The sequence below is a fragment of the Patagioenas fasciata genome, chromosome 9, assembly GCF_037038585.1.
Source record: "Patagioenas fasciata isolate bPatFas1 chromosome 9, bPatFas1.hap1, whole genome shotgun sequence".
Classification (NCBI taxonomy): Eukaryota; Metazoa; Chordata; class Aves; order Columbiformes; family Columbidae; genus Patagioenas; species Patagioenas fasciata.
In genome coordinates, this window is record NC_092528.1 from 13,235,565 (window position 1) to 13,261,248 (window position 25,684).

The window sequence follows — 25,684 nt, forward strand, 5'->3', positions numbered from 1 at the left end:
TCAGAATTGTATCACTTTTCTCCAGCATCACACAGGTGTCCACCCCTGGATGGTCCCCTCCTGGGATCAGGGCCTGTCTGGCTCTCCCAACAGAAACGAACCACAGCACATTGGCCCAATGCAAAATACTCGCTGTTGCCAGCCTGCAGCATTAGCGATGGCTATAATATTGCAAGTGAGGGACAGACAGCTTTGTTAGCGAGCTGGCAAAAGGCCTGCTGAGGAGCACTGAGCTGGCCACCCACCCAGTGACGTGACAGCAGGAGGGATGTGTCAGGCATCGCCGTGCGGGATGGGGGGTCTCGGTTCCCAGAAGCAGAGGCACAACGCCCCGGGCTGTGACGTACCTGCTGCCAGAAAAGCCACCCAGGCGAACAGCCTGACACACGAGAGGGTCTCCTGTGTTGTCAGTGGCAGGACTGCAAGAAGGTAAAAACAGCTCAAAAGCCGCATGGTCCCTGCTGCGCAGCTGGGTTCAGAAAGCCAGTGGTGGGGCTGGGCGAGCACAAGGACCGTGCTGACTTCTGCAGACACACATGCCAGCCTCAGTCGGACAAAGGCTTTGATATTTTTCAGCTCCTCATGCAAAAGACCACTGGCATATGCTCTTAAATGAATTTCCCCAATTTGGTTTGGAGCTTCAAAAACCACTAGGCTTACATCAACCATGACAAAATTTAATTCCACCCCCTCCCCTTTCTGAATTTAGAATGATAAAGGATCAACAGTTATGTCTGGAGTAGGGAAGCAGATATTACACACATCTTGCTTACAAAATATCTCTGGTTTTCATGAAACAAGTTTATTTTGCTCCCCCAGCCATTGATGAGCACATGACAACCGTACAGAATAAAAGCTCAACTCCTTAGTTCTGCTCACATTCACTCAACATTTGCTCTAATCAATTACCTTATTTCATGCAATAAGAAAAGAATGAGATTCCTGTTATGCAGCCATAATCAGTTACAGTATGAAGCTGTGTCTGTGGAACATTTCTGATTTTGAAAACTAATCATGTGCTCTGCCATTACATTTCTCTTGTAGAACGCCGGGCTTTTACCCAACTTGTTTCTTCCTCCCCCTGCCCTTTAAAAATACTGAGGGCACAGTCTAGACTGAGATGCCACATTCTTACGAGCTAGCCAAATTGCGCTGTAAGGAACATATTTATCCAGGGAGCCAGGCTCTGTTTTTCTAGTTTATTGGAAAATAAAAGTGTAAGTGGACATCCCCTGCAGAGAAAGCCAGAGGAGCAGAGGGCGCTGCATGTGACAGCGAATGGCTGCAGGAGGATAAAAGCCCCGTCTTCACACGAAGGGCTCGATATTGATCTCCAGGGCAGAGCACGGCATGGTGAGCTCAAACTTGGTGATAACATCGGGGTGTAGGACTCCAAGTTTCCCAATGCTTTGACCTTTGGCAAAGATCTCAGCACAGCGACCAGGAAAGAAAGCAGAGCCTGTAAAGAAAGTGAGAGAAAAATCAATATTTCTCTGGGCTAAAGAAGTCAATAGGCATTTAACATGGAGAACAAAGCTCTCAGTATTAAACCCTTTTCTGTGCTGAGATGCTAAGAAGCGGCTCTCACTTTCTCGCATTAACAGTTGTCATGATTGATAGGGAATGAGGACACACTTTGAGTTAAAAATAAAATGTGAAGCCCAAAGTGCTGGCATTTTTCACACTCCAGTTGTTTTGACTAAGTTAGTCCTGTAACAGAAATTAGCACAGGTAAGTCAGAGGAATACTGAAATGAAGAACTTTTGCAGGCTTTGGTTATTTAACACCTGAATGTTTCTCACCTTACTCCGTTGAAGAAAATAAAGCTTGCTGTCATCTAAGGGGTAAGTAAGCCCTTTGGCATCCTCTGCCTCCTGCTAAAGAACTGCAACAATTTCCTAATGGCAACTTACTCTCTGGTTGCTTCAAATCCTACTCAAGGTTCAGGACCAGACCAGGATGTCTTACTGTGTTTACAAGTTGCTATTTAATAAAGGCAATAAAGGGCCAGATTAACCTCAAACCTCAGGAACATCTTCATAACACTGATCACTGGTGGTCAGGCCCAGAGATACATTCTTCGTTATCTCCCCAGTGGAAATAGTTCATTTAGTTCATTTCAGAAGTGTCTCCTGTGAGGTTTGTAGTCATGACTTGCAGCTACAAGAATAAGGTCAGTAATTAGATCTTTTTCTTGTCCAACTCGCTGCAAGGGCAAATTAACTTAAATGTGTACCTCAGTTTTGGCTGTCTTGTGAAATGTGATGGCAGTAGTAAATGATCACAGTAACATTATGTAAAGGCTGTTTCAAAAAGCGTTGGGAATCAGTATCTTTTAAATCACCCAGTTCCAGTTTTAGCTACCAGCGCAAACCAACTACTCACACGGGGCACACAAAAGTGACATTATGCAGCCCCTGGCTGTTTCTGGCACGTGACTCCAGCCATACAGACACTTGCCACTGCCAAGATGCACTATCGAAAACAAGTGTTAAAATAAAACTTGATGAAACAAATTTAGAAAACAAACAAATGCCACACATGCAGATCACTCTGCAGATTGTGGGTGAAAACATAATCTAAAAATAAAGTAGCCTTGTAGTTAGTGGTAAGGGCTGTCCTATTTCTGAATAAAGCTGGTATTGTACCATGGATGTGAGCAGCACACAATGAGACTCTTTTAGAAACTTGACTGTAAGCTTAAATTGGCACAAGAGCAAGAACCAAGCAGAAGTTAATAATGCTGGCATGATACCCTGCTATAAAACTATAGGAAAAAAAAAGAGCTTTGACAATATGGTTAGTTAAAAAGCTGAGAGTCTGATTTGTCTGTTCTTCTGAGTCGCCTTGTGTGTAGCCTTGGGAAAGTTACTTTATCTTCTTGCACATTTAGACTCAATTATATCATGAGACTTAACTGTTTTCAAACTTGTTTTGGACATCTGGATGGGGTCTAAAATAATACTGCACCCAGTCAGTTTGTCAAAGGCAGTTTCCAAGGTCTGTGGCGCTTCCCGATGTGTGAAACCGTGTTATGTTTCCAGGCACACGAAATGCTTGGCTATCGAGCCATCACCAGCAGTCGGTCTCCCAGTGAGAAGTTGGGCAGAAGGTGGACTGGCAATTGGGGTCTCGAAGCCTTACCTGACCCTCACATCCACCACTACTGGTCTACCCTAGAAGGTTAACTTCAGCAGATGTTGCCTGGCATGTAACTAAATAAGATGCATTTGTGATAAATTTTGAGAACTGATGGGAATGCATGACACATTATGTTGGAAAGTACAAAATAGCTTAATGCTTATGGCATAAAGTGTTATGTTAGCTAGAATCTTAACACCAATAAAATTTATCCCCTTTTTCCATGAGCCGACAGCACAGCTTCACATTACAAGTGAACCGAAGCAGTGAGTCACAGCGGGAGGGAGGGAAGTGGTGGCTGTCACCTGGACGGGGGGGCAGGGGGACACGCTGCAGCTTTGGCTGAAGCCCTGACCGTGAGACCATACATTCCCTGTGGCACTGGATATACCGCTGGATATGCCGCTCCAGGCTGTGCATTAGGCACTCAGCCACATTTTTCATCTCGTATGCAGCAACCACTGCTGGACCATGATGTTCTTTATTTTGCTTTGCACTTCCTTGCAAGTGAAGAGGTAAATACACGATGAATATCGAGGGGGAACACTTGGCTCCCCACAGTGCAGGAAGCAGGGCCCTCAAATCACATCTCCATTTCTAGTTAGACTAACCCTGAAATGCCGGTTATTTCCCAGTGCACTCACTAGCATGCATGGTGCTGTGCAGGCACAGCACTGGCAGGTGTTATTCCATGACTGGAAGAGATCAGATAATAAGCAAATAAAAATGAAATAACCTGTTAAAAGCTTTAGGGGTCCCATCCATTCAGCCAACACTTAGCTATTGCACCAAAGAAACATGAGCTGAAGAATAGGTTTACAGAGAGTTTATGAACTCTGGTTAATAAGGAAACTATTATTTATGATAACTGGCTGCACTATCAAATACTTCAAAGTGTATTCCTGCCTGGAAAAGGGCCCCCAGACTGCACCCCACAGGTGACCCTCCCTTTGACCTCCCACGGTAAGGGAAGGAGGCTGGCTCGTGCCTGAGACTGGGGGGTGCTGGTCTGTGTGTCTCTGCCAGGGCACCAGAATTTGATGTAGATGTAAACTTCAGATAAAAAAAAAATCAGACATCGGAAGGGAAGCACATAAAGAAAGACAAAACTCAGAAGAAACCAGAAAAATCTGAGAAGAAGGTGGGTTGCAGGAGAAGAAATGAGCATTTTGTAGCCAGGGGGAGCGCTTTGACTGACGGACCATGACTAGAAAAGGAGACCTAAGCTGGAAGAACCTCACTGTGCTGAGGACAACCATGGGTTGCAGGAGGACCTGAGCAACCCACAGAGCAGGACAGCAAATGAAGGATTTGCCAAAATTACCAGGAAACAAAGGTAAGGATTTTTTTTTCCTGATTTGCGTGTTTCTTGTATTATCAAGCAAACAGCAATGGTGTTATACACTTCTAGCAGTGCATGTGTTATGGACTGGACTATCATGTCAATTCTTGAAGTAAATTATAAAACTCCAGACTGAGAATTGAGGCTGTATGAAAGACATGTGTTTATGCTACTTGCATGTGTGGAGAATCAGCAAAACATACAAACATTGTTATCTCGTCTGAATGAATTGCACCATAAACCGAAGACCTGCACTCTTAAGCTTCAATGAAGTCTTGATGCCAAAAGGAGTGCAAAGGGCACTTTCCCTGAAAAGTCAGCAGCTGTGACCACAGCTTTTGAGCAGGAGTTAAAAGTTGACAGTGGAGTTTGTCCTGCCTATGCATGCAATATCCTCAAGAAGGGTATGGTGGTGAAGAGCATGGTCTGCCTGAAGAGAGCCTGTGCTAGTCAGGGAGCCACCAACCCACCCCTGGAGGCACCAGCAGCAGCAGCAGGTGCGCTAGGAAGGGGTTGCATTTGCTGCTGGTGTAATTATATTGAAAGGCTGCTTTTCTAGGTCTGGTTGATTGTACTATCAAGTACAGTGACAGCCAAAATTAATTTCAGAATTGTAGTTTACTATACCATCCATCTTAAGGATAACATATTTAACACTGTTGATATAGTTAATCCTTTCTGCTCTGCACACAAATAGTATCTCATAAACTTCACCTCAAAATGCAGTCAGAGATCGCGTTGTCCTTGCTGATAGAGACCTACATAAGGCCAGAGGAAGCCAGAAGGTCTAGTGATGGAAATCCACCTCCCAATGTGTCAATGTTATAACTGGTAGTTATGAGAAGGGGGGAGGGTGTGAAATACAATATGTGTCTGTAAAGGAGACGCCGAAGCCAGCCATGTACTGCGCTGATATACTACAAGCGAGTGAAAGAAAAAAGCTACTTCTCATGGCTGCAAGTAAGAATTTAATTTCCAGTGTTCAGTGATGTAGAAATAATATCTCTAATTACAGCTTCTGTAGCATGTCTTCAAAATCTGTAATTGCCTCTCTGTAGCCAGGCAATGGGGCCACTTTGATTGCTTTGGGCTAATTCTTTGGCCAATAATCCAATAGAGCATGTAGTCTTTAGCAAGTTTTCTGGCTAATTGACCCTCAAAGAGCTCAAAGGTCTCTGCACTCTTTGTTGTCAAACACCTTGCACAGTTTCTTTTCTCTGCCTTACTCTCCCTCCTTTTCAAAGAGAAATAGATTAAAGCAGTATTACAGCCATACAGTTGCACTAAGCCTTGAAACCCACTTGTTTGTTCCTATAATTTGAAGGAACATCGGAAGCTGAAGCTTAAGAAGGTAATAGAGCAGAGCTCAGCTGGCCTCTGAAGTCTTTCATCTTAATTCTCCATCCCCTCAGTCACTCCAGCTGCCCTTTCACTACCCCGCCCTGACTCACCTGGGCAAGTATTTTACCTGTGCTACATTGGATGGAATTCAGTGTTGTGGGGCTGGATGATGTTTTTCTTTTTAGGATCAGGTTCTTCACACTTCTGACTAATTCCTTCTTTTGGCAGATGGGCTCAAATGCAAAGTTACAGGACACTGTCAGACCAGTCAGTATTTTGAAAGGCAGCTGCCCATGCACACAGGCTCCCACAACCTTATGCAAAGCAACAGCAGCCTCAAAATCGTGTCTTGTTATGAGATGCTTCACCTTCAGCTACCTTTTAAAATCACAGACATGTCAAATTTTGCATGATTTTTGGAACATACAGACAGACCAATTGCTTGATTGAGTTGGATGTTGTCAGCAGTTCTTCGCCCATACATTGTCATGTCCAGAAAACCCACACTTTGGGATCAGTGGGACTATTGACAGTACTTTCCTGGTTTGTAACTCCTGAATAAAGCTGTGCCAGAACAACCTCCACTCCCCAGACCACACCCAACTGTAATGACATGTCAGGAAATTTAAATCAGTACAATCAAATTTAAGGTAAGCGCCTTAACATTTATCCCCAATATCCTCCTCCTTCTGTCTAAATTTCTGTCATATTTAATTCTGATTTCTTCCTATGTTTTTTTCAAAAGCCTCCACATACAGGGCATAGCAGCAGAGGGTAAAGGGACAATCAATTATTTACCTGCACTGGTACAATGGATATTCAAAACCAGAGTTGAATGTAAGTGTCCTTGTGCAGACAGTGAGGCTGGGGGGTGTGGAGAATCATCCACAGATTTGCAGTGGTCAGTCAATTAATCATCTTCTTGTGTTACAACTAAGTCAATGGCTGCAGTTTCACTAACTTGTATCTTGGAGAGGGTGTGAGGAAAAACTAAGTTGTCCATTTTAAGAACCCTCATACACAACTTTACAGCTGAATATATACTATTCTGTATTTGACTATATTTAAGACTATTTAGGGATCAATGATACTGTTCTACAAATACAAACTTACTATAAACAGTGTGGAAATAATCACAATACTGCTTGGGCCCACACAGAACTGTTGTTAGTCACGTTCAAGTTGCGGTGATGAGCTGGGGACTGGTGTAACTAGCAATCCTTTCCTTCGTTTCCCTTGAGAACAGGAACCAACATGGCCTTTTAGGCTAGATTTGTTTTTTAGTCTTGCTGTAGAATGTCCCAGGAGCTTTAACAGACGTTTGGTGTTGCTGGATGTCAGGAAGTGGTTCATGAATGTAACAGGTTTGAAGTTCCTCTTCATTCGCCTGTGTTATTCTCAGAATTACAGTAGTGTCAGATACTTAAGATTATTTGTGTAAAATCGCAGTGTTCCTGCCTTCCCTAATGGAAGGTAATACTTGGGAGGATGCTGAGGCTAGGGAGGGCAGACATTCTGGGTCACTGATCTGGATAACAGGATTTCATGTATTCAGTGCTGGAGTATCGGGGTGGCTGCTTAAATAATGCGTACAGAAATGCTTGTCTTGAGTGGGAAACTTAAGAAAAAAATCACATTTCATGTATTTTTCTGGAAATCAGTATTTGTGTCTAAAGCTCAATAAATTTGCATCTGTGTGGCAGGTGTGAGAAACAGCAACTCTACACCAGAGTTTAGCTGCACTGCAGAGTTACTATTACACAGCTAATATTTTTTAGACCAATTTTATCTTATTTATCAGACTTATCTGAAATGTTATACTCTGTCCTGTCTAAAAGTCACAAAACTAAGCTGATATTGTGTCACAGCTATTTATAAAATTAGAGAATTCCTAATCCCAAATAAAGCTTTTTTCTTTTTAAGATCTTGCTAGTTCATTTGAGTTAGAGAACACAAAATTTTGAATACTAAAACACTTAACATCTTTCTGTTCCATGACTGTTTTTATCCCTCTTTAAATAGCTCAAGGAATAATTCATCCTTGCAAACATCAGAATTTGTCAGAAACTAGGAAAAAACAGACCATATTCTTTATGGTAGGGGGTATAACATACTCTGTGTACACACGGTAAGGCAACAGACTTCAGCTTTCAGGCTCTGCTTTCATACAAGCATTAGAGAATAACAAGAACCTGCACTAAATCAATCTGCAAGTCTACCTTAGTATGTCATGCTTAGTTTGCATGTTGTTTACTCACTCCATGTCCCAGACCAAGGTGTCCTCCCCTCCCAGTGACTTGACGTTACTTGCCAGGACAGATAACACACACCTAATGTTGCGCTTTCCCAGCTACCACATTTCGTGCCTTTTAGAAAAAGACCTGACAAACTAGCACGGAATAATACATAATTAAACGATGGATCTCAGCAGCCACTGCAACTGTTAATCACACACTGTTTGCAGCTCCGATTCCTGTTGCAAACTGGTGCCTTGTGACTGATTCTGCAGCACTGGGAACAGAAATGCCCCAACTGGCCACGTGGGAGCCAGCCCGGACCAGAAGCAATAGCGGGTCTAAAACCAATATGCTGCTCTGCTTCTGGACCCAAACAACACAGTTCTGTGCCAGTGCATGGACTAGGTTGAGTCTGCACCTTTTCTTTTTTATCTACGGCCTTCTAATACATACACAACAAAGAAAAGTAAAAGGTAAAGTCAAGTCCTCCACCACAGGCAACAGAAATACTAATCTTAGGATCCTGCATTCATCTTGATCTAAATGTTTGAGCCAAAATCTTGTAAATTCTTGTTCAAAATTCAATTGCATAAATAAATATTAGAAAATGTATGTAAGATTAATTTTGAAGCACTGCCTCTCTGCCTCCATATCACAGTTCAAAAATCAAACCAGATCAGAGAACTGCTGAACCACGAGCTATATATTCAACATGATCACAACTGATAGCATTAATATGATAGGGCAAATGAAAGCATGAAGACGCTTAGGTGGTCTCTGGCCATAGCGAGTGTGCAGAGGTGAAAACAGAGCCAAAGGATGAAATGTAGCGCTTGAGCAGAGCAGCCGGTGCAGCCAGACCCACACCCTGGCTCTCACCACTCCCATCGCTGCCCCTGCCCGGAGATACAACATGTGCCATTTGCTGCTGGCTTGGACAAATCATGTCTTTGCGACAGTGAAAATATAGTTTATGATTAAGAAATAATTTTCTATTTTAAAATGTAAGGAGATAGAAAAAATGGAAATGACCTAATTCTAGGTTACATAATGTCAGCTGTGCCAGACGCTTAAAACTGTTGATGCAAGGAAGATTTTTATCTGTTAGATTTATGATGTATGATTTAAAAAGATAGTTGCCTTTGGAGTGGGAAAATAATTAAACTCTGAAGAGGCCTCTCCAGCAAAGGAACGGCAGAAGAGCAAAGATTTAATGTCAGGGAGAAGAAATGAACGCCCTGAGCTTAGGAACACAAATGCCGATGTTTTAGATGGTTCTGGTAGTAGAAGAAAACTGGTAGAAAATGAAAAGCCTGTCAGGAGAAATGCTGCTAGTTCTTGGAGCATCCCTAATCTGTCAGAACAAATTGTGATGGGAAGAAAACCATCGTGATCTTTATTAGTTATTGCTTGCAAAACGAGAAGATGGCCTGTGTCTCTTTACAAGTTGACTTGACACCCTTCCCCAAACACTTCTGCAGTTACCACAGATTTCTCCTCCCACTGTTACACTAAAGGAAACCTACTTCTGAACCAATTCAGAAGAGTTTCTCATCTGGAATAATATTCTGAATTTGAGAAACAAATATAATCTTTGTTCTCCCATTGAACTTCTTCATTTCATATGTGGGGAAAAAAACATGTCAAACATAATTTGGTGATGAGGGTTTAAAAGGCTCAGAAGTCTAAGCCTGTCCAACCTTCTATTGTCCTGTGCGGTGCTAAAGTAATGTGCTTTTCCTCTACCTGAGACACCTTTTTTTTGGGCAGGGGGATAAGGCTTGTGCAAACAGATTATATTTGAAGGGTACTGGGAAGAAACTTTCAGATGAAGAGCTGAAATAACCACAGGAACAGAAAAAGCCCTCCTCAAACTCACTTCAGATAGGCTCTTTTTTCATAATAGAATCAACTGTATAACACAGAACTAATGAAATGAGACTGATTTCCAGAAACAAACTATGGGTTTTGTCACAAATTGTGTCAGTGTCACTTATCATAACTGCATCACGGGCAACAGCACGACACCTCTGAGGTGTCCTGTCCTACAGCGTGCTGTCAAATCTTGATAAATCAGGTTTATCTGGGGAAACTCCAGACGCTGTAGACTCCCACTTTGGCTAATCAAATAGTATAAGCAACTTGCTGGGTTCATGTCTTGTCAGGTACTTTCCTGGGTGTTAAAATGGTTACAACCAAATTTGATGCGTCAACACTGGTGTGGGAAGATACCTGATATGACAGAAATAAACCTGGTCTAAGTTTGTAGGGATTTAGTTCCTATAAATCTGAAGTTCTGTATTTGTAGGAAATAAATAAAGAGGAGAGATAATAAATGATTAAAGGGACATTGAGCCGCCACATCCATTTTATTAGATAATTTAATTTCATTTTGAGGTGTTAGAACTCTAGTTCTTCACTCAAACTAAGCTCCCCTGATGCTGCAGGGAAAATTGCTGAAGAAAAAAGGCTGAGAAATTAATTAGAAATTCATTAGATCTCAAAGTAGTGGCCAACACTGGGAAAGCCACAAAAACTAGTGACAAACAGCTGATTTTGCAAAATGACTTGTAACTAAGCTGTCGCAAGGATAGTGCTGGAACTACTGAAATTCCTTGCAGAATTACAGTAATATATTTAAAAGTACCAAAATCAGTCAGATTTAATAAAACTCTCCTTACCTTTTAGTGTTGCTAATTCATGAAATTGACTGGGAGGAACTAAATGGAAAAATAGGAGTGGAAGGTCTTCAAGAACAATTTATTTGATAAACGAGCAGTACTAGTTTCACAACAAAACTGGGAAGATTTTTGCTTCAAACTCTGTCCACACTTAGCACTGACGTGAAAGTGGCTGAAAAATCAGAAAAGCTATGTACAGAGAAATAAATTGCACTTTGTGAAATGTGATTAATAACAGTGCCTGAAAATTCACAAAGGAACTGAATAAATTAAGAAAGATTAATGACGGGTAACAAAGACAGCATTAGAAAAATTTTTAAGAATATTGGAAACAAATTGTAGGTGGAGACACTTTAAGAAGACTCATTCAACTCCCTGTGTGAGACAAATGTATAAGTTTTTAATAAATATTTATTTTCATCTTGGAAAAAAGGGTATTCTTGAGTATATAATAAGGTGCCTTCCAGTGCATTGAAAAAAAAAAAAATCAGAATTAATAATGTGGTTACATCCACTGGGATGAGGATGCTTCTGAGATGCTGGGAGTCTTAGGCACCAGAATTATGGTGCAATTCTCAAAGCAAATATCCCACCTGCTGCTGTTAACTTACAGTAACAACACTGGCAGTTCTGCAATGCTAGAAAAATGTTAATGTGGTGACAGCGTTCCAAGGTGGATGATCTAAATTGATTCTGGGTGAGAAAAAAAATATTTGGGAATTGGTAAATGTGAAATTCAGAGGACCTGAATACAGCCAGTTACCAGCTGATATGCTTTTATTGAAAATAGATGTTATAAAAACAATCTTACTATAGCCTTTCAAATTACAAGCTTGGTAGATAAATACAGTTACAAGGATGCAATATCCCCTATAAAGTAAGTATTTGCAAATGCCAATTAAATGCATTAAGAATTGACTGTTATCTTCTGGTATGTCACAAATTATATTTGGAGGCTTCATCGTAAAATTGGCACATTTCCTTTAGTTATCTATGAGTAAATACACAATTCTTGACATCCACGAACAATGCAATGGCTGCCAAGACAGGCAACTGAAAGGCCAGGATTCCCATTAAGAGCAATCAAGCTACAGTTTGTTAAAATAAAACAGGTATTAATAATGCCAAGTTCAGCCTGGGTACTAAATGTCTGTGTGTATTAGTCTCCCAGTTTAAACTGATCTCCAGCTGCAGTTCAGCTCTATCCATGTAACTCGGAATTAGTCCCAGACTTCCCTCCTCTTGTGGACTGAGGTTAACTTTAAAAGAAGATTTAGACTGTGGCTTGTTGTATAATTATTATCATAAAAGCAAATGTTTACTGATGTTCTTAGTTATGGAGATAACTATTACACCCTTAATTTCACAGCTAAACCTTACTAAATGAGAAGCTATTACTATGATTTACTGTGGAATTAAAATTTTCTACACTTTACCACACCTTTCATTTAATTAAATAAGGGCAGTAAAAAGAAGGGAGTGCAAATTGTCCTTTTTTTTTTTTTGAAAGACAACTGTCAATTACTGAAGGAAGGCAGACTTGGTATGCATTTATTAGGTACACGTTTACGTTGAACACAAACAAGCTGACTTCTCAGCCTCACTAAGTTGTTGATTACCCTAAAAGAATGAATGGTACAAACATTTACTTAAAGCAAAAAAATATATATAAGAATCCAAGAGTTAGGTGAAATTCACAAGAATCAATAATGTCGGTATCTACTAAACCTTTTTTCACTCCTTTTAGCCTAAGACAGACTTTACTGTGTACCCAAATCCCATGATTAACATCGCTTCCTGTGATCACGGTCCCAAGTTCTGGAAGAAAGTCATTTTGGATGGCCAGCTAGAGGCACAAGGTGACCAAAATGTTGCAGAAGCTGTACCCATTCCTGCAGAGATTAAAACTTTAATACCTTCCAGTATACTTATCAGAATGCCTCTTGTTTTCAATTCAAGGGAACTAAAACTAATTAAAGGGAACTAAAAAATAATTTTATTACCCGACAACATATGATCAAATATGTGGGCTCCTTCTAGCCATATTCTTATTGTTTGATTTTATTTTGTTTACCTTCTAATCATACGCATCCATACTGATCTTTAGATCTGATTAATGGTATGGAGCCAGCTAAAACTTCAATAATTTTTTGCAAAAATGTTTATTATGGAGCATGCAGAAATTTGAGGATTGATGCAATAATTGTATTCTTTTCAATTTACATTGGATTATGGATGCCTATGCTATAAAACAAAGAAAAAATCAAAATGCTTTTCTAGGCCAGTAATTGCAGAATTTATTAACATCTCAAAAAGTCCATTCTGTGTATTTGAAAACAATGGGTAGAATTTTGGAATTCTGTCTTTAAAACTTTCTTATTTTGTACATTTAGTGGTAATAATATGAAAAAAATTGGTTCCATTAGTAACTTTAAGAAACTGAAAAGCCTTGAGTGCTAAATGTATGTTGAAGTCCTTGAATTCAGTCACTCAGCCCCTCTCTTCTTCAGGGCTGCTCTGAATAGCTCTTCTCCATTTATTACCCAGCTCAGATTACACCAAAGTGTAGTGCAAAGGCTGGGGGAACATCACAATTTCACCCATATTTTCTCTCATCTGTACTTTTTTCACAGGTGTTGCTATAAAGGCAGAAAGGCTCTGACCTTAAGGTCAAATCACAGAGCACTTGGGTGTTGGTAGAACAGAAGGAGCTTAAATAACCGTGATTTGCACATATGGACCAAACAGGGCTATACTACAGGCATTTTGATTTTCAAAGTGAATTTGCAAGAGTCAAATAGGTGCCCGATACATCTCTATCTATCCTTTGTTGCTCATTTAAAATGTGAGTTTCTTTTGTGTTTGATTTGGGTTTTTTTGGGGGGGGGAGGGGTTGGGTTTTGTTTGGTTGGTTTTTTCCTTCCTGTATTGTTTTCCAGTAATCACTAGAACTATTTTAATCAGTTACACAAGGTAAAAACCAAACTGGACTAAAACCCCACCTTTGCACTGTGTTACTTACTATTAAGTTTTGCTTAACATCACATTCAGAAGTATCCAGGATCTTTCCAAATCAGAGGATAAACCCACTTCTCACTGTACAAATTTTAATTTGGCACAGGCAATAAAAGAGCGTGCTCCATCAAGATGCATCTAAAAATCCATGCCATATGTAACAGCCTGGTTTAAGGCTTCTGAAGTAACTTACCCTGTTCTTCTGGATTATTTCATTATGCTGCAGTCTCTTAAGATGTTACAAGATGTATGTATTTTTTTCATTCAGCAATTGACCTTACTCTCTCATTTCTTGCTCACACATGCTTAACTGACAGATTGCAAAGCAAGTTTTAAAAATCCCCCAAGCTACTTTGATTTTCCAACTATCTCTGCAGTCCAGGTCTGTTAAGCAAGCTGGTGCAGTGACACTGCATTTGCTGCAGCACTCGAGTATCAGCCGCCTGCAGTGTCACCAAGGTTAAATTCCAATGTCAGGAGAACTGCCAGGAATCTATGCGCCACTTCAGGAGAGTTTCTGAACCACTGATGAAACAGGAAGTAGTATGCACTTGTGGGTTTTTTTTCTATAGCCAAAACCCACAAACTGCTTGTAATATATTGCATATGACAAGGCATAATCCATCCTTTACACTAAATGCATTGTGGAGTAATGTCATGGGAATGCAGGGATTCTGAATGGGCATTACAAATCCCATGGCATCAGGAATACTCAACAGCACTAGTATATAGAAATAACTTCTTCACTGTGTTAGGATTATTTATTGATCTTTTTTCCAGTTTCTTGGAGCCAGCCATACATCATTGAAATACTACTGTACAAAATATAAAACACTTGCAAATATTTTCAGTACTAAAACAAACACATCATCTATTCAAGAACAAGCAATAGAAGGGTTTTGAAAAGGGAACTAACACTTTGGTGTGACTTCAATGAGAGCTGAGTATGCAGCTCCTAGATCTTCTAACCAGCCTCTCTCCCCATTCCAAATCAGGAGCTGTACAATTACCTCTTCTGTGCTTCGCAGAACTACAGCAGGAGGTACAATCGTTTAAACATTTCTCTGGTCAAACTGGGAATCCTGCTAATAATATTCTAATAAACCTGTTCAAATTCTGCCTAAACAATACTGAGCAAAATACTACTTTGACGCTTTATTTCTCTCTTGTTTTTTGATAAAGTGACATATGTGTGTTAAAGTGCCAGGAGGTTGCTTAGTCAGAGGGTTATGTTTGGCATCTTGGCAGCACTCTGTGCAACAGGGAGACATCTAACGATTTTTCATTAAAGTTCTATGAATAGGCAAGCTCGGTCAGGGACTCTGTCAGTGCTGCTTGTTCCAGTATGTGCAGAATGGAGGTGCTTCTTCAAGCTGAGACAATTTGAATCAATGTCTTGTATCTCTGAACGCCAATGCATGACATAAAAGTAGAATCATAGCTGCTACCCCTGCAGTCTTGCTATTCTATACTGTATTTACTACACTGCTATTTGAGGTACCAGTACAGATTAGCTGCTGATGTTGTTCTCTTGCATCAACCTACGCTCTCTCCATGAAGTAATGGGGTCAACCTGCTTGCTTTCTCTCTTTCATGCGTATGCACATACACAGAGGAGATTTTGCACTTAAGGATGGTATTTTTAATTCATGTGCAGCTTGCTCTGTACGGAAGAGGAACAGGGCTGTTATACAACTACTTGTCTAAGCAGCAGGTTCAGACTTAAAGACAGCAGCTCCTTGAAGAAAAGATAGATAAGGCATATATCTTCATATGAACGTACGTATGAATAAAAGCTGTAGATAAAGCTTTAAATTAAAAGATTAGGTGTAAGAGGTTGTCTTTTCCAGGCATTGTTAGCCAAAGATAATACAGTAGGTATCTGGCATTTTCATCAATTCAGTGAATTCCTACCTACTCTTGCAATCAGGGGATTAATTAATTATAAACAATCCATGAAGCTCATGGCATACACTTTACTATAAGTCTCCCTAAAAAGCTGCCAACTTGTAATTTATATGAAACTACTCAGAATAGTTCACAGAAAGACAGCAAACCCACTTTCCATCAGTGAATGCAGTTAATGCCTTTTCACTTACACCACAGTATGATAGCATATAAATAGTATTAATTCCTAATGTGTGTTGCTGAGAATAACCAGAAAATTGCCTCAGGTTGTAGGGGAACATTTGAGCTGTACATTGCGGCTCTGTCTTACCTTCAGCTGCCTTGATCGTGTAGCCATTCTCTTCATTTGGTGGTACTTCCAGAAGCTGCATGACCCTGTCCAGCAAACCATGGATAATCTCAAACCCAGGGCTCTTGTTGTAATAAACTGCACAGAAATGCCTGTAGTTTCTTGCACCTACATCTGAAGAAGAAGGAAACAATTCTGTTATCTGGGAAACTATCACACGTTCAACCTTGCCTTTTACATCAGTTTTCTTCTGCAGTACAGTGAGGCATTTGCAGCTGACAGGAGAAATGAGTATTTAAAATGGCTTTGCTGACACACCTGTCACAATCTGAGGAAATAATGTGATTTCTTTAACCCACTGGACTCTCACAGTCAGAAATGTAGAGAAGTATTTAACAACCTTGTTTCCTGCCCAAGGCATAGGATGCTTTAAATCTCAGAATCTTCTACACAGTGACAGGTTCTCGGTGACTGTTCCCTGAAATGTTAATAGCTGCCACATAAGAAATTAGAGATTTCTTTTTAAACTAAATTTACATCTTGTTCCTTTGCTCCAACTAACCATTTAGTAACAAAAAAAATCTGTCAAAACATAAACAGGAAAACATTTACCAAGATTAAAAAGGACTTCAAAATACAGGAGTAAGAGCCTATACAAAAGATGAAAGCACAGCCTTTTTGAGCCAGAAGTCATTCAAAACTTCTAGTGCAGCAACTTGGCAATAAAGCTGCAAGTTCTTTCAACAGCCACTGAAAGCTGAACTTACTGTAGCAGTAAGTCTGTGTTTCGTCACTCAGGATCTTTACCTGTCATTATAGTAATTTGCAGTGTTAAGTAATGCTGGAGAATCCAATCTTGAAGTTAAAATAGCCACACAGAAAAGGCCACAGAGAAAGTATCAATAAATGCAACATCTGATCACTGGTCTGAACACGCTGGCTGTTCAGTGCCATCATTATGCATCTCTGTTTCCCAGCTCTACTAAGATACTAATCAGTAATATAGTCATGAATGGTGGATAACTTATTATTGGGTTGTATTGAGCAACAGAAAAACAAAAAATGTTTTTCCCATCCCTAAGACAGTACATTCTTTGGGCTAGACATTCAGGAGAATGATTTCCTTTTTTTTTTGAGTCGTCATGCTAGCAGGATTTTTAACAACTATCTTAATTTCATTATTATTCAGATAGCCAGTGGTGTCTTCAGATCACTATTCTTAACTAAAGCATCAGAAATAAACATACAGAACAGTTTCTATACCTCGTGTTTTAAACTGCAGAAATCCTTGGTAGTGAAAAGGAGGCATTTTCAAGCATTCCAAAAAGCTGTGTTATAAAACTTACTCCTTTAAAGAGTAGTATTACAACACAAGAAGTTCACTCACTACAGGCAATAGGAAGAGAAAAATAAAGAATTAGGAACTGTAGGCAAAAGCTGGCGGATATTAGAAGTGTTTCAGTTCTTCATAACTCACTTAAGAGATCTCTTGTGTCATGCCATGAAACAATTCTGGTTTTTAAGTGAGCCTGCCAAGTATGTCAACCTAAATTATATATATATATATATATATATATATATATATATATATATATATATTTATTTCTAAGCCTTCAAAGCACTTCCTGGGGATGCTGCTGAAAAACAACCCAAAGGATGGGCAGCTGGTTAGGAATATGTGAGCCAAGAGAGTGCAGAGGAAGATAAAGCAGTGTTGTATGCTGCCCCCTCTCAATTAGAGATGCTTCAGAAAAATGACTTGCTGGTCTGAAAGGGGGCACCTGCTCATTTAAACTTGTCTCTCAGCCTCACAAAAATCCCAAACTCTCTTCTGCATATAACTAACATTTCCAGAGTTTGGAAAAATGCTTCAAAACAAGGCAGCAGCTGTAGTCACAAATGATGTAAATTGTGCTAAACGTGTACTCAGCTTCCCAGACTCCCCAAGATCACTGATCAGAGGTGAAATGGATTCATTTCTTTTGTTGCAGCAAGGGAAAGGGAATTATTCCCTGTTAGTGGTGGTTTAAAGCGATGATTTCTATGCTGAACTAGTATAACTATCCTACAAGAAGTGCCTATCTAGTGTTACAAGCTAACCATGCAAATGCTGTGTAACACACTCAAAATCAGCACGTTTCCTCCTGCCTTGAGAAGAAACATTTCTGCCCAGATTTGGTTCCATTTAGTTATTTTCAATCTGGCACACATTTTGCTAATTTAGTACGTCAAACCTTTCTGCCAGATATGTCTGAAGAGAAATGTGTTCATTTCACCTGGGTAAGCCTGAGTTCTGCGTAAGAAGGTATTTTATTGAAAACCAGTGTGTTTAAAAGAGCTAGGTCCATTCACACATGAATGACTACAAGATGCCATTTCAAATATATTTAATGTCAGTACTCTTTTGACCCATACTTTTAAAATTATTAATTGCATGCCAAAATCATGAAATAATAAAATTAAATTAGTCAGTCTGATGACGTAAGCCTTCTACAGGAAATCTCATTCCATATGTGAGAGGACAACCCCACATTCTGCAGTGTTTGCAGAGTTAGGCAAGTTCAATTTTGGAAGTTAAATTTGGGAAGACAATGGTTATTCTGCCCACAGCATTGAAAATAATCACAGATACTGTTCACAGTCTGCAAGTGCATAACCCACGGGAGGGCTGCCCAACACCAGAGGACACAAAGCTGATGCCTCAAGTCTTTATCTGTCATCTGTTGCAATGATTCCCATCAAAATGAAGTACGCTACCAAATCAGTCTTTACAAAACTGCTAAGCAGCCATCCACATAAATGAAAGCTTTCAAGAGCCACAATTAACACACAAGAAATAAAAGTAACAACTTAACTTGCAAATTTTATAAAGCCAGAATAAACACACTCCTTAGTCCAAGATAAATAGCCCCGCTCTCAGTTCTGAAGAATGCAGATGTTATTCTGCCATCTGTACCATGTTTTTTGCATTCTAGCTAACTGCACGCCCAACAAGGAATGAGCTGCACCACTAAACTGTCTGTATTTAATAAAAAAGAGCCTATATGGTCTGCTAAAACTGCTTATTTTGCTTGGCAAGGCTTTTTCTTCTTTACAAAATAAAATAGCAATCTACAAATTAAATTCATCACCAAAGCAATTTACTTGCCATTTTGTTTATGCCCTATATAAACCTTTGTTTTGCAGATCCCAGATACCTTAAACACAGGCACTAAAATCTGAAATCAGATAATGAAACAACAGAACCGTTGCTGCTGCTGAATTTAAAGTCATGCCAGTGTTTCTCACTGAGAGGCAAAACTTCACAGTTGTAACCCAGTGTACATGCCCTTCCTCCCAAAAACTGTAGCTTGTGCACTCCTTTTCCACTAATATACCATATAGAAAGGAGTCAGAACATTTTAGGCAATTTTTTTACATTTAAAAATCCATTTTTACAGTTCACTTTATCTTTTTTATCTGGAAGAATGGATCAGTTTGGATTTTTGATCCTGTACAGTGAAATCGGTGCAAAGAGGCCCCAAAACACAGGAAGGATTTCACTAAAGCTTTTAAAAAATAAACTAGCTGCTTTGTTTGCTGGATGTAAAACAATTAAGGTTGCAGAACAATTCAAAGGCAGCCACGCTTTCTTAGCATAGTTGGATGAAATGGAAAGATAAGGAAAATATTTTTATGGATGAGAAGGGAAGTTTTCTACTGTCGTTTTTTTTAATTTATTTATACATTTTTATACGCAGACTTGCACTGTTCTTTACCCTGTATCTGTGCTACCAGCCTAATTCTTCATATTGGTTGTCAGTTTTCCAGAAGATAATTTTGGAGAACAAATATAAGCAATCCTGATTGAAGATGACAGAAAGATGGAAACGGGATTCATGTTGAGACACACTGGCCCAGAAATTTTTCTGTATTACAGCTCTCCAGAATAGAATCTGTCTGCACGTAACAAGCTGCTCTTCCCAGGTTCAAGATGTGCTGCTTTTCGGTTGGCACAGCACTGTGCATCTTGGAGACTCCAGCCTTTCCGCAGGCTCCAGTACGGTACTAGCAGCACGCCTTCATTATTTACTACTTTCCAAGCTTTGTGCCACTTGAAAACAGCACCAGCTTCTCTCATGAGTTAACCCTGATAAGAATACAAGGGAGCACTACATTAAGAGCATGGGAGCATCGACACAAGCAATTTAGAGCAGGTTCTTTTTGGTGTAAAATTGTCTTGCATTTATCCTTGCAGTCTTGCAGCATTCCTGACAGATTTTAAGGGATATTTTGATGCCTAAAAATATTTGCAATGCACCTACTTGCACTTTTGAGAAGGCATTTAAAATGGAACTGTATCTGTACCCACTTTAAAATCTAGCCTGTTTTGCACATCTCTTGCACTGTGCACATAAAAAATACAATGTAGTATCCAATGACTATTACATTTTTAAAGAAATACAAATCTCCTTACTATTACCATTTGGTATGTAAATATTCTTACCAAAGATTTTGAGGAACTTTCTCTTACCTGTATTAGGATCTTTTACTACAATGTCAGAAATCTCAAAGAGTTTGAGCGGCAAGGGCATCTTTCGGTTGGCAGCAATAGTTTTCAGGAGCCCAGGAAGGAGGGTTGTACGTGCCACCTGCAGGACAAATATGAACGCTGCAAGTCAAATACCTTCCAAAATAGCTAATGTTAGTTTTCTTATTTTTGTGGGTTCTTTTTTCCACGTGTGACAAGTTTAAAAGTAGTCAGGTGCAAATACTGCACTTATCTCTTACAGTTAAACATGTTTCCTTTACAATTATTAAACTGGAAAATGTAAATTCTCTAAATGCTCTTTATATTGCATTTTCTGAAAGAGCTTGTATGTGAGCTTAAGAATAGGTATCATTTCACAGGTGCCTGAGCTGCAGTGCAGGGTAGAAAAACAAGTAATATTGAACGAAATGCAAAAATATCCTGTAAATTTCATCTCACTTATGCAAAAGGTAAATATTAAGTGTTACTTTAGAAATATTGAGTGCTATCTGAAATATTATCTTGATACCTCCTGATAACAACGAATAATGTAAGCAGAACCTAAGTAACAGAAACTGATACACTGGAGTTGTGAGCAACCTGAAATATATAGAAAATGTGTGCGAAGAGCCAGGAAAGAGGCAAATCCTATTACTGTTCTTACTGTCCTAACACAGATGGTAAGAGGGTCCCTGGCATCATCCTGCCCTTGTCATACTGCCAGAGGATAGGGGATGGGGGAAAAGCCACCCTGAGAACCCAATCACAGTTAGCATCTAAAGCTGGAAGTTTATGGTGCCCCACAAAGAGTAATCCTTTACAATTTTCAAAGAGGCCTACAGATTTTAAAAGACTGAAGCTACTTTTGCCACAAGGAATATTCAGCTGATAATATTATGTAACTGCTTAGCAGAATTGCTGCTGCAAAAGCCTGCAGTCCTTGTACAACAGGGATCTGAAATTGTACCTGGCTAGAGGGGCTGCCACTTCTTGTTCACACTGTGCATTGTTTGTTTGTGGTACATTCTGTATTGCTCAGCTATAATCACCATGCCAAATGATGAAGAGGTGATAATAGTCTAAACAGGTTATAACAGCATCTAGCATCACTGCTTATTTGTGGTACCAAACAGAACACAAAATACATTAAGGTATCCAAAAGTTATGTTTCTGAATCTCAGAGTAGCTGAAGACTCTTCTTAGTATTAGAGATAAGATGTAAAAAGGTGTTTTAGACACTCAAAGAAATCTGACTGAAGAAGATCTTGTGGAAAAAACACACACAAATCACAAAACATTAATACCCACAGACTGCCAAAACTTTTCTAAACATTTCTAAAGACTGTATTTGTATTGAATTTCTTGCGGGGGAAAGCCTCTAAATTTACCTTGCCTGTAAACTAATGAAAGCATCTTTTTAAGAAACACAAAAACTATAAGTGCACTTTCAGATATTTTCAGAATTGCTGAGAATACTGTACTTGAGTTCTCACTCTATGCTCCAGCAATGACCAAATGATCTAGAAATAAGCAATACAGAATTTTAATTAAAAAAAAAAAAAAAGTAAGACTAATAATGGTTAATAATTTTTAAAAAAACATTTCCTATCCAGTACCCAGGAGGTTTAGAGATTGCCAGGGTTAGGAGTTCCATTTATATCGAATGGCTTTTCTAAATGTGTGAGTTGATCAGTCGTCTGGGTTCTCTGTAATAAGGCAGCTCAATTTTGCCACATGCTGTCATACAGATAGTGCTGTTTTACATTACTGAAATACCAATAGTATTTCACACCGAATAAGGTATTTCTCAGTGAAGGAGTAACAGAGAATGACTGACTGTCAGCAAGTTTGGCACATAAATAGGCATATCCTCTTTAATGCAGGAAAACCAGCTCTACAGTTTATAAATTAGCTTTCCCATTGGTTCCTTCCTTTCCTCTTTAAGTATAGAATCCATGACAATGTTGTTCTCAAAATGTTATCTGAAATATCTCACCTGAAATTCTGCAGTTTTGGGGTTTGCAATGCGCACTGCATTTGTCGCGGAGATATCCATGCCAAGTTTATCTGCAATGTCTTCTTGAGAACACTGAGAGGAAGAGACAAAACAACACCAAGGTCAAATAGTTAACGTAGACAGTAAGCCACTGATGAAATCTGATACCAAGAATGAACAACACAATTGTAGCGCTTGCTCTGAGGCCCAATAATAAATGTTCTCATGTGCAACATCCACTTGTAATAAAAATTAAGCAACGGTCTAAAGACTAAGTAGGAAAACTAGTTTATCTACATGTCAATTATTAACCAAAATAAAACTAGTTAAAAAAAAAAAAAAAAAAAAAGGAGGCAAGTGTTTGTTTAGGCTTCTGTCATGGACTGCTGTCATCTGTTTTGGAAACAGAGGCTCAGATTCTGCCCCTGACTTGCAGTGGGTAGGGTATTTTATTCTGAAAATAGCACTGGGAAAGGGAATGGTACCCCAGCTTTCTCACAAAGACACCAGTCTCTTGGGGGCTACTTGCAGAAGGTGAAATACTGTCTATGAAAAACAGGTCATGTGGCTGAGCCTCCGATTTTCGTAGCTGCACAGGAGTCTTGTAGTTCATTGTTGTTTTCCTTTGTTTGATTTGGAGTATTTCTAAAGCCCTTAATCTCAAGGTGTATTTTTAAGCTGGTCAGTAAAGCAATACACATGCACTTTGTCAGGCTCAGATGATGTGTGTGCATGTACAGAACAGATGCTACCGATAAGATCCACACCGCAGATTTCCAGAAATTATAGCTTTATTAATGTATTAAAGAAACCAATAGCAGACTAGGCATGTAATTGAGGATTTGCCAGTATACTGTAGTCTCCCAGAAGTGCTCCTTTTGCATTGGCAGCACTCCGAAAAGTGTGTTGATAGACCAAATGTGAGGAAAATGAGCAGATGATACCATCTGAAAAAGTGGATTATTGAATACCAAAAAAACTAAAATCTTAAATGAATGCTGACCTCAGGAGGAGAAAACTGTTCAACAGTTTTCAGATGTGTATCTAAACTATGGTATGTTACAGTGATTTAAGTAAATGCATTTTGGCTAAATTTGAGCTCCCCACAAAAAGCAATGTTATTGTGCACGAGTATAATTTGTGGCTCAAACCAAGAAACAGATCGTATGCACAAATACATAATCAGTGTTAGTCATATAACACTGGGCTACAAAATGTTGTAGCGTAAATTATATTTATCATAGTCAAAGGCCTCACATTGGTGTTTTAATAAAGTGTTGGAGACACAGCATACACTGGGTTTCATCGTGCCACAGCAGAAACACCATTATGTAATGTGATAACATGATATACTTCATGATCTTACAAAATTCTGCTGTTGCAGTTCATGAAGGTCCTCAGTTGCAGTGATGTAATGTATTCAATGTTTTAAAGCATAATACCTATTCAGTGCTGAAAAAAATGAATTATATTTATTAATAAGTAAGGAAAATCTAGAAAAGCTTGACCATGTTACACATGTTATTTCCCCAACACAATACTACCCCAGCTAGTCTGAGTATCCTTGTCAAATACTAGCAGTGCAGGAAGTAATACTAGTTATTGTCATGGTTACTTAAGTGAGTTACTAACAAAATGCTAAAACTGGAATATGTTTCTCAGATTTTAGAATTAGTACAAGTTTTGCCTTTGAAGCTCCATGAAATCTGAAGGTGTTAAAATTTTATTTAATCCATTTGCATTACCACCATTGGTTGCAATACCTGAGCTTTACAAACATGTGGAAGTGTTCTAGGAGCCCGCATCAATGTATCTTAAAATCTTTGCATAAGTTATCAAAAGATAACCTGTGATCAGATACCTACCTCTTACAAGGTTGCATACTTTCAGGAATGTATACTTCTGGCCTTCTAGTAAGTTTTAAGTTCAGGGAAAGGTTGAGAAATTCCATGGAGTTTTTAACAGAATATGTGATGGTGGCTCCCTGTATGCGAACATGTCCACAAATTGCACTTTAAGGCAAAGGCTTTGACCAGATCTTGCAACAGTGAGGATTTTCAAAAACGTGTAGTGTTTTTTCAATAGTTGACTATGCCAATCTCCACATACGGAGAGTTACCATATTCATTTGGAGGGCATAGTGGTTTACTTAGTTGTTTTGGGTTTTTTTAATAGTAGATCAGGTTCTCTGATCCAGTTCACAGCTATGGCAAAGGGGTATGACAAGTGGCCACGACAAAGATGATGTTCCTACTGAACATTTCATCTCAACAAAACAACCCTGCTGCAAAATTTCAGTATTAGAAATCATGCCAGCTGTTAGTACTGGAGTGGCACACACTGCTGCAGAGTCCTAATTCTCCGTAAAAGACTGTTGGCTTGGCTATAACAAATAGTATGACTTCGTAACATAATTATTTGTTGTTCCATAAAACAAACAACGAAAAAAAAAATGGTGAAATTTACAAAACAATTTGTGTCACATGAGTGTGCATTGTAACTTTTTTACAGGTATCCTTAAAATAAACACTTTGCTGATTGAAAAAACTCCTTAGCTTGGTGTGTAATGCAAGGAATCACGAGCAAGTGACAATACTGAAAAGAGACAAATAGAAACAGGGTAATCCTTGAACTGTAGTAACATCTACCAGAAAGTACTAAATTTTTGTTTGTTTTCCAGATTATCAAACTATAATGAATTTCACATTTGGTGATCAAAGTCTCTAGAGAGACTTGCTGTCTTCGAATTTCATCCTATGAAGTTAAACTGAAAACACTGCTTCAACAGCTATTTTTGCCTCTATACTTAGAACTACATGCCACATTAACAGTGACTCATTCAATTTCTCTGACCTACAAACTCACCAAATATTACACTATCATTCCAAAGCACTAGCAAACTATCACCTGCCAAAACAGTACCAGATAATAGTGGTATATTTATACAATAACATTTTCTCAGACCATCCTCTGCAGTTTTGGTTGCATCACTGTCCCAACACACAACTAAGAAAAATATGAAATCCATATAAAATACCAAGGCAAAAGTGAGTGCTTCCGTGAATCCAGCAGCTGCCAAGTCCAGTCTCAGAAGTTCTGTAAGCTTATTGAGGGGGAGCTAAAATGAAATGAAAAAAGTTTTCAGGTTTTCAACTTCCATCTTAAGACATTTTTCTATTCTTTCCCGAGGTGACTCTGCCTGTTACATAGCAATGAATTCACTA

The 25,684-nt window shown here is 39.2% G+C and overlaps 1 protein-coding gene across 1 annotated transcript in view; it reads right to left on the bottom strand.

Moving 5' to 3' along the window:
* Positions 1-781: 781 nt before the first annotated feature.
* Positions 782-25,684, bottom strand: part of FARSB (phenylalanyl-tRNA synthetase subunit beta) — a 36,826-nt gene continuing 11,923 nt past the window's right edge. Inside the window, exons 13-17 of the mRNA XM_065844915.2 lie at positions 25,498-25,578; positions 22,461-22,553; positions 20,468-20,585; positions 15,976-16,128; positions 782-1,459 (exon numbers count right to left, since the gene is read on the bottom strand). Of these exons, the coding sequence (XP_065700987.1) occupies positions 1,308-1,459; positions 15,976-16,128; positions 20,468-20,585; positions 22,461-22,553; positions 25,498-25,578 (597 nt within the window). The 3' untranslated portion in view covers positions 782-1,307. The remainder of the gene's footprint in view (positions 1,460-15,975; positions 16,129-20,467; positions 20,586-22,460; positions 22,554-25,497; positions 25,579-25,684) is intronic.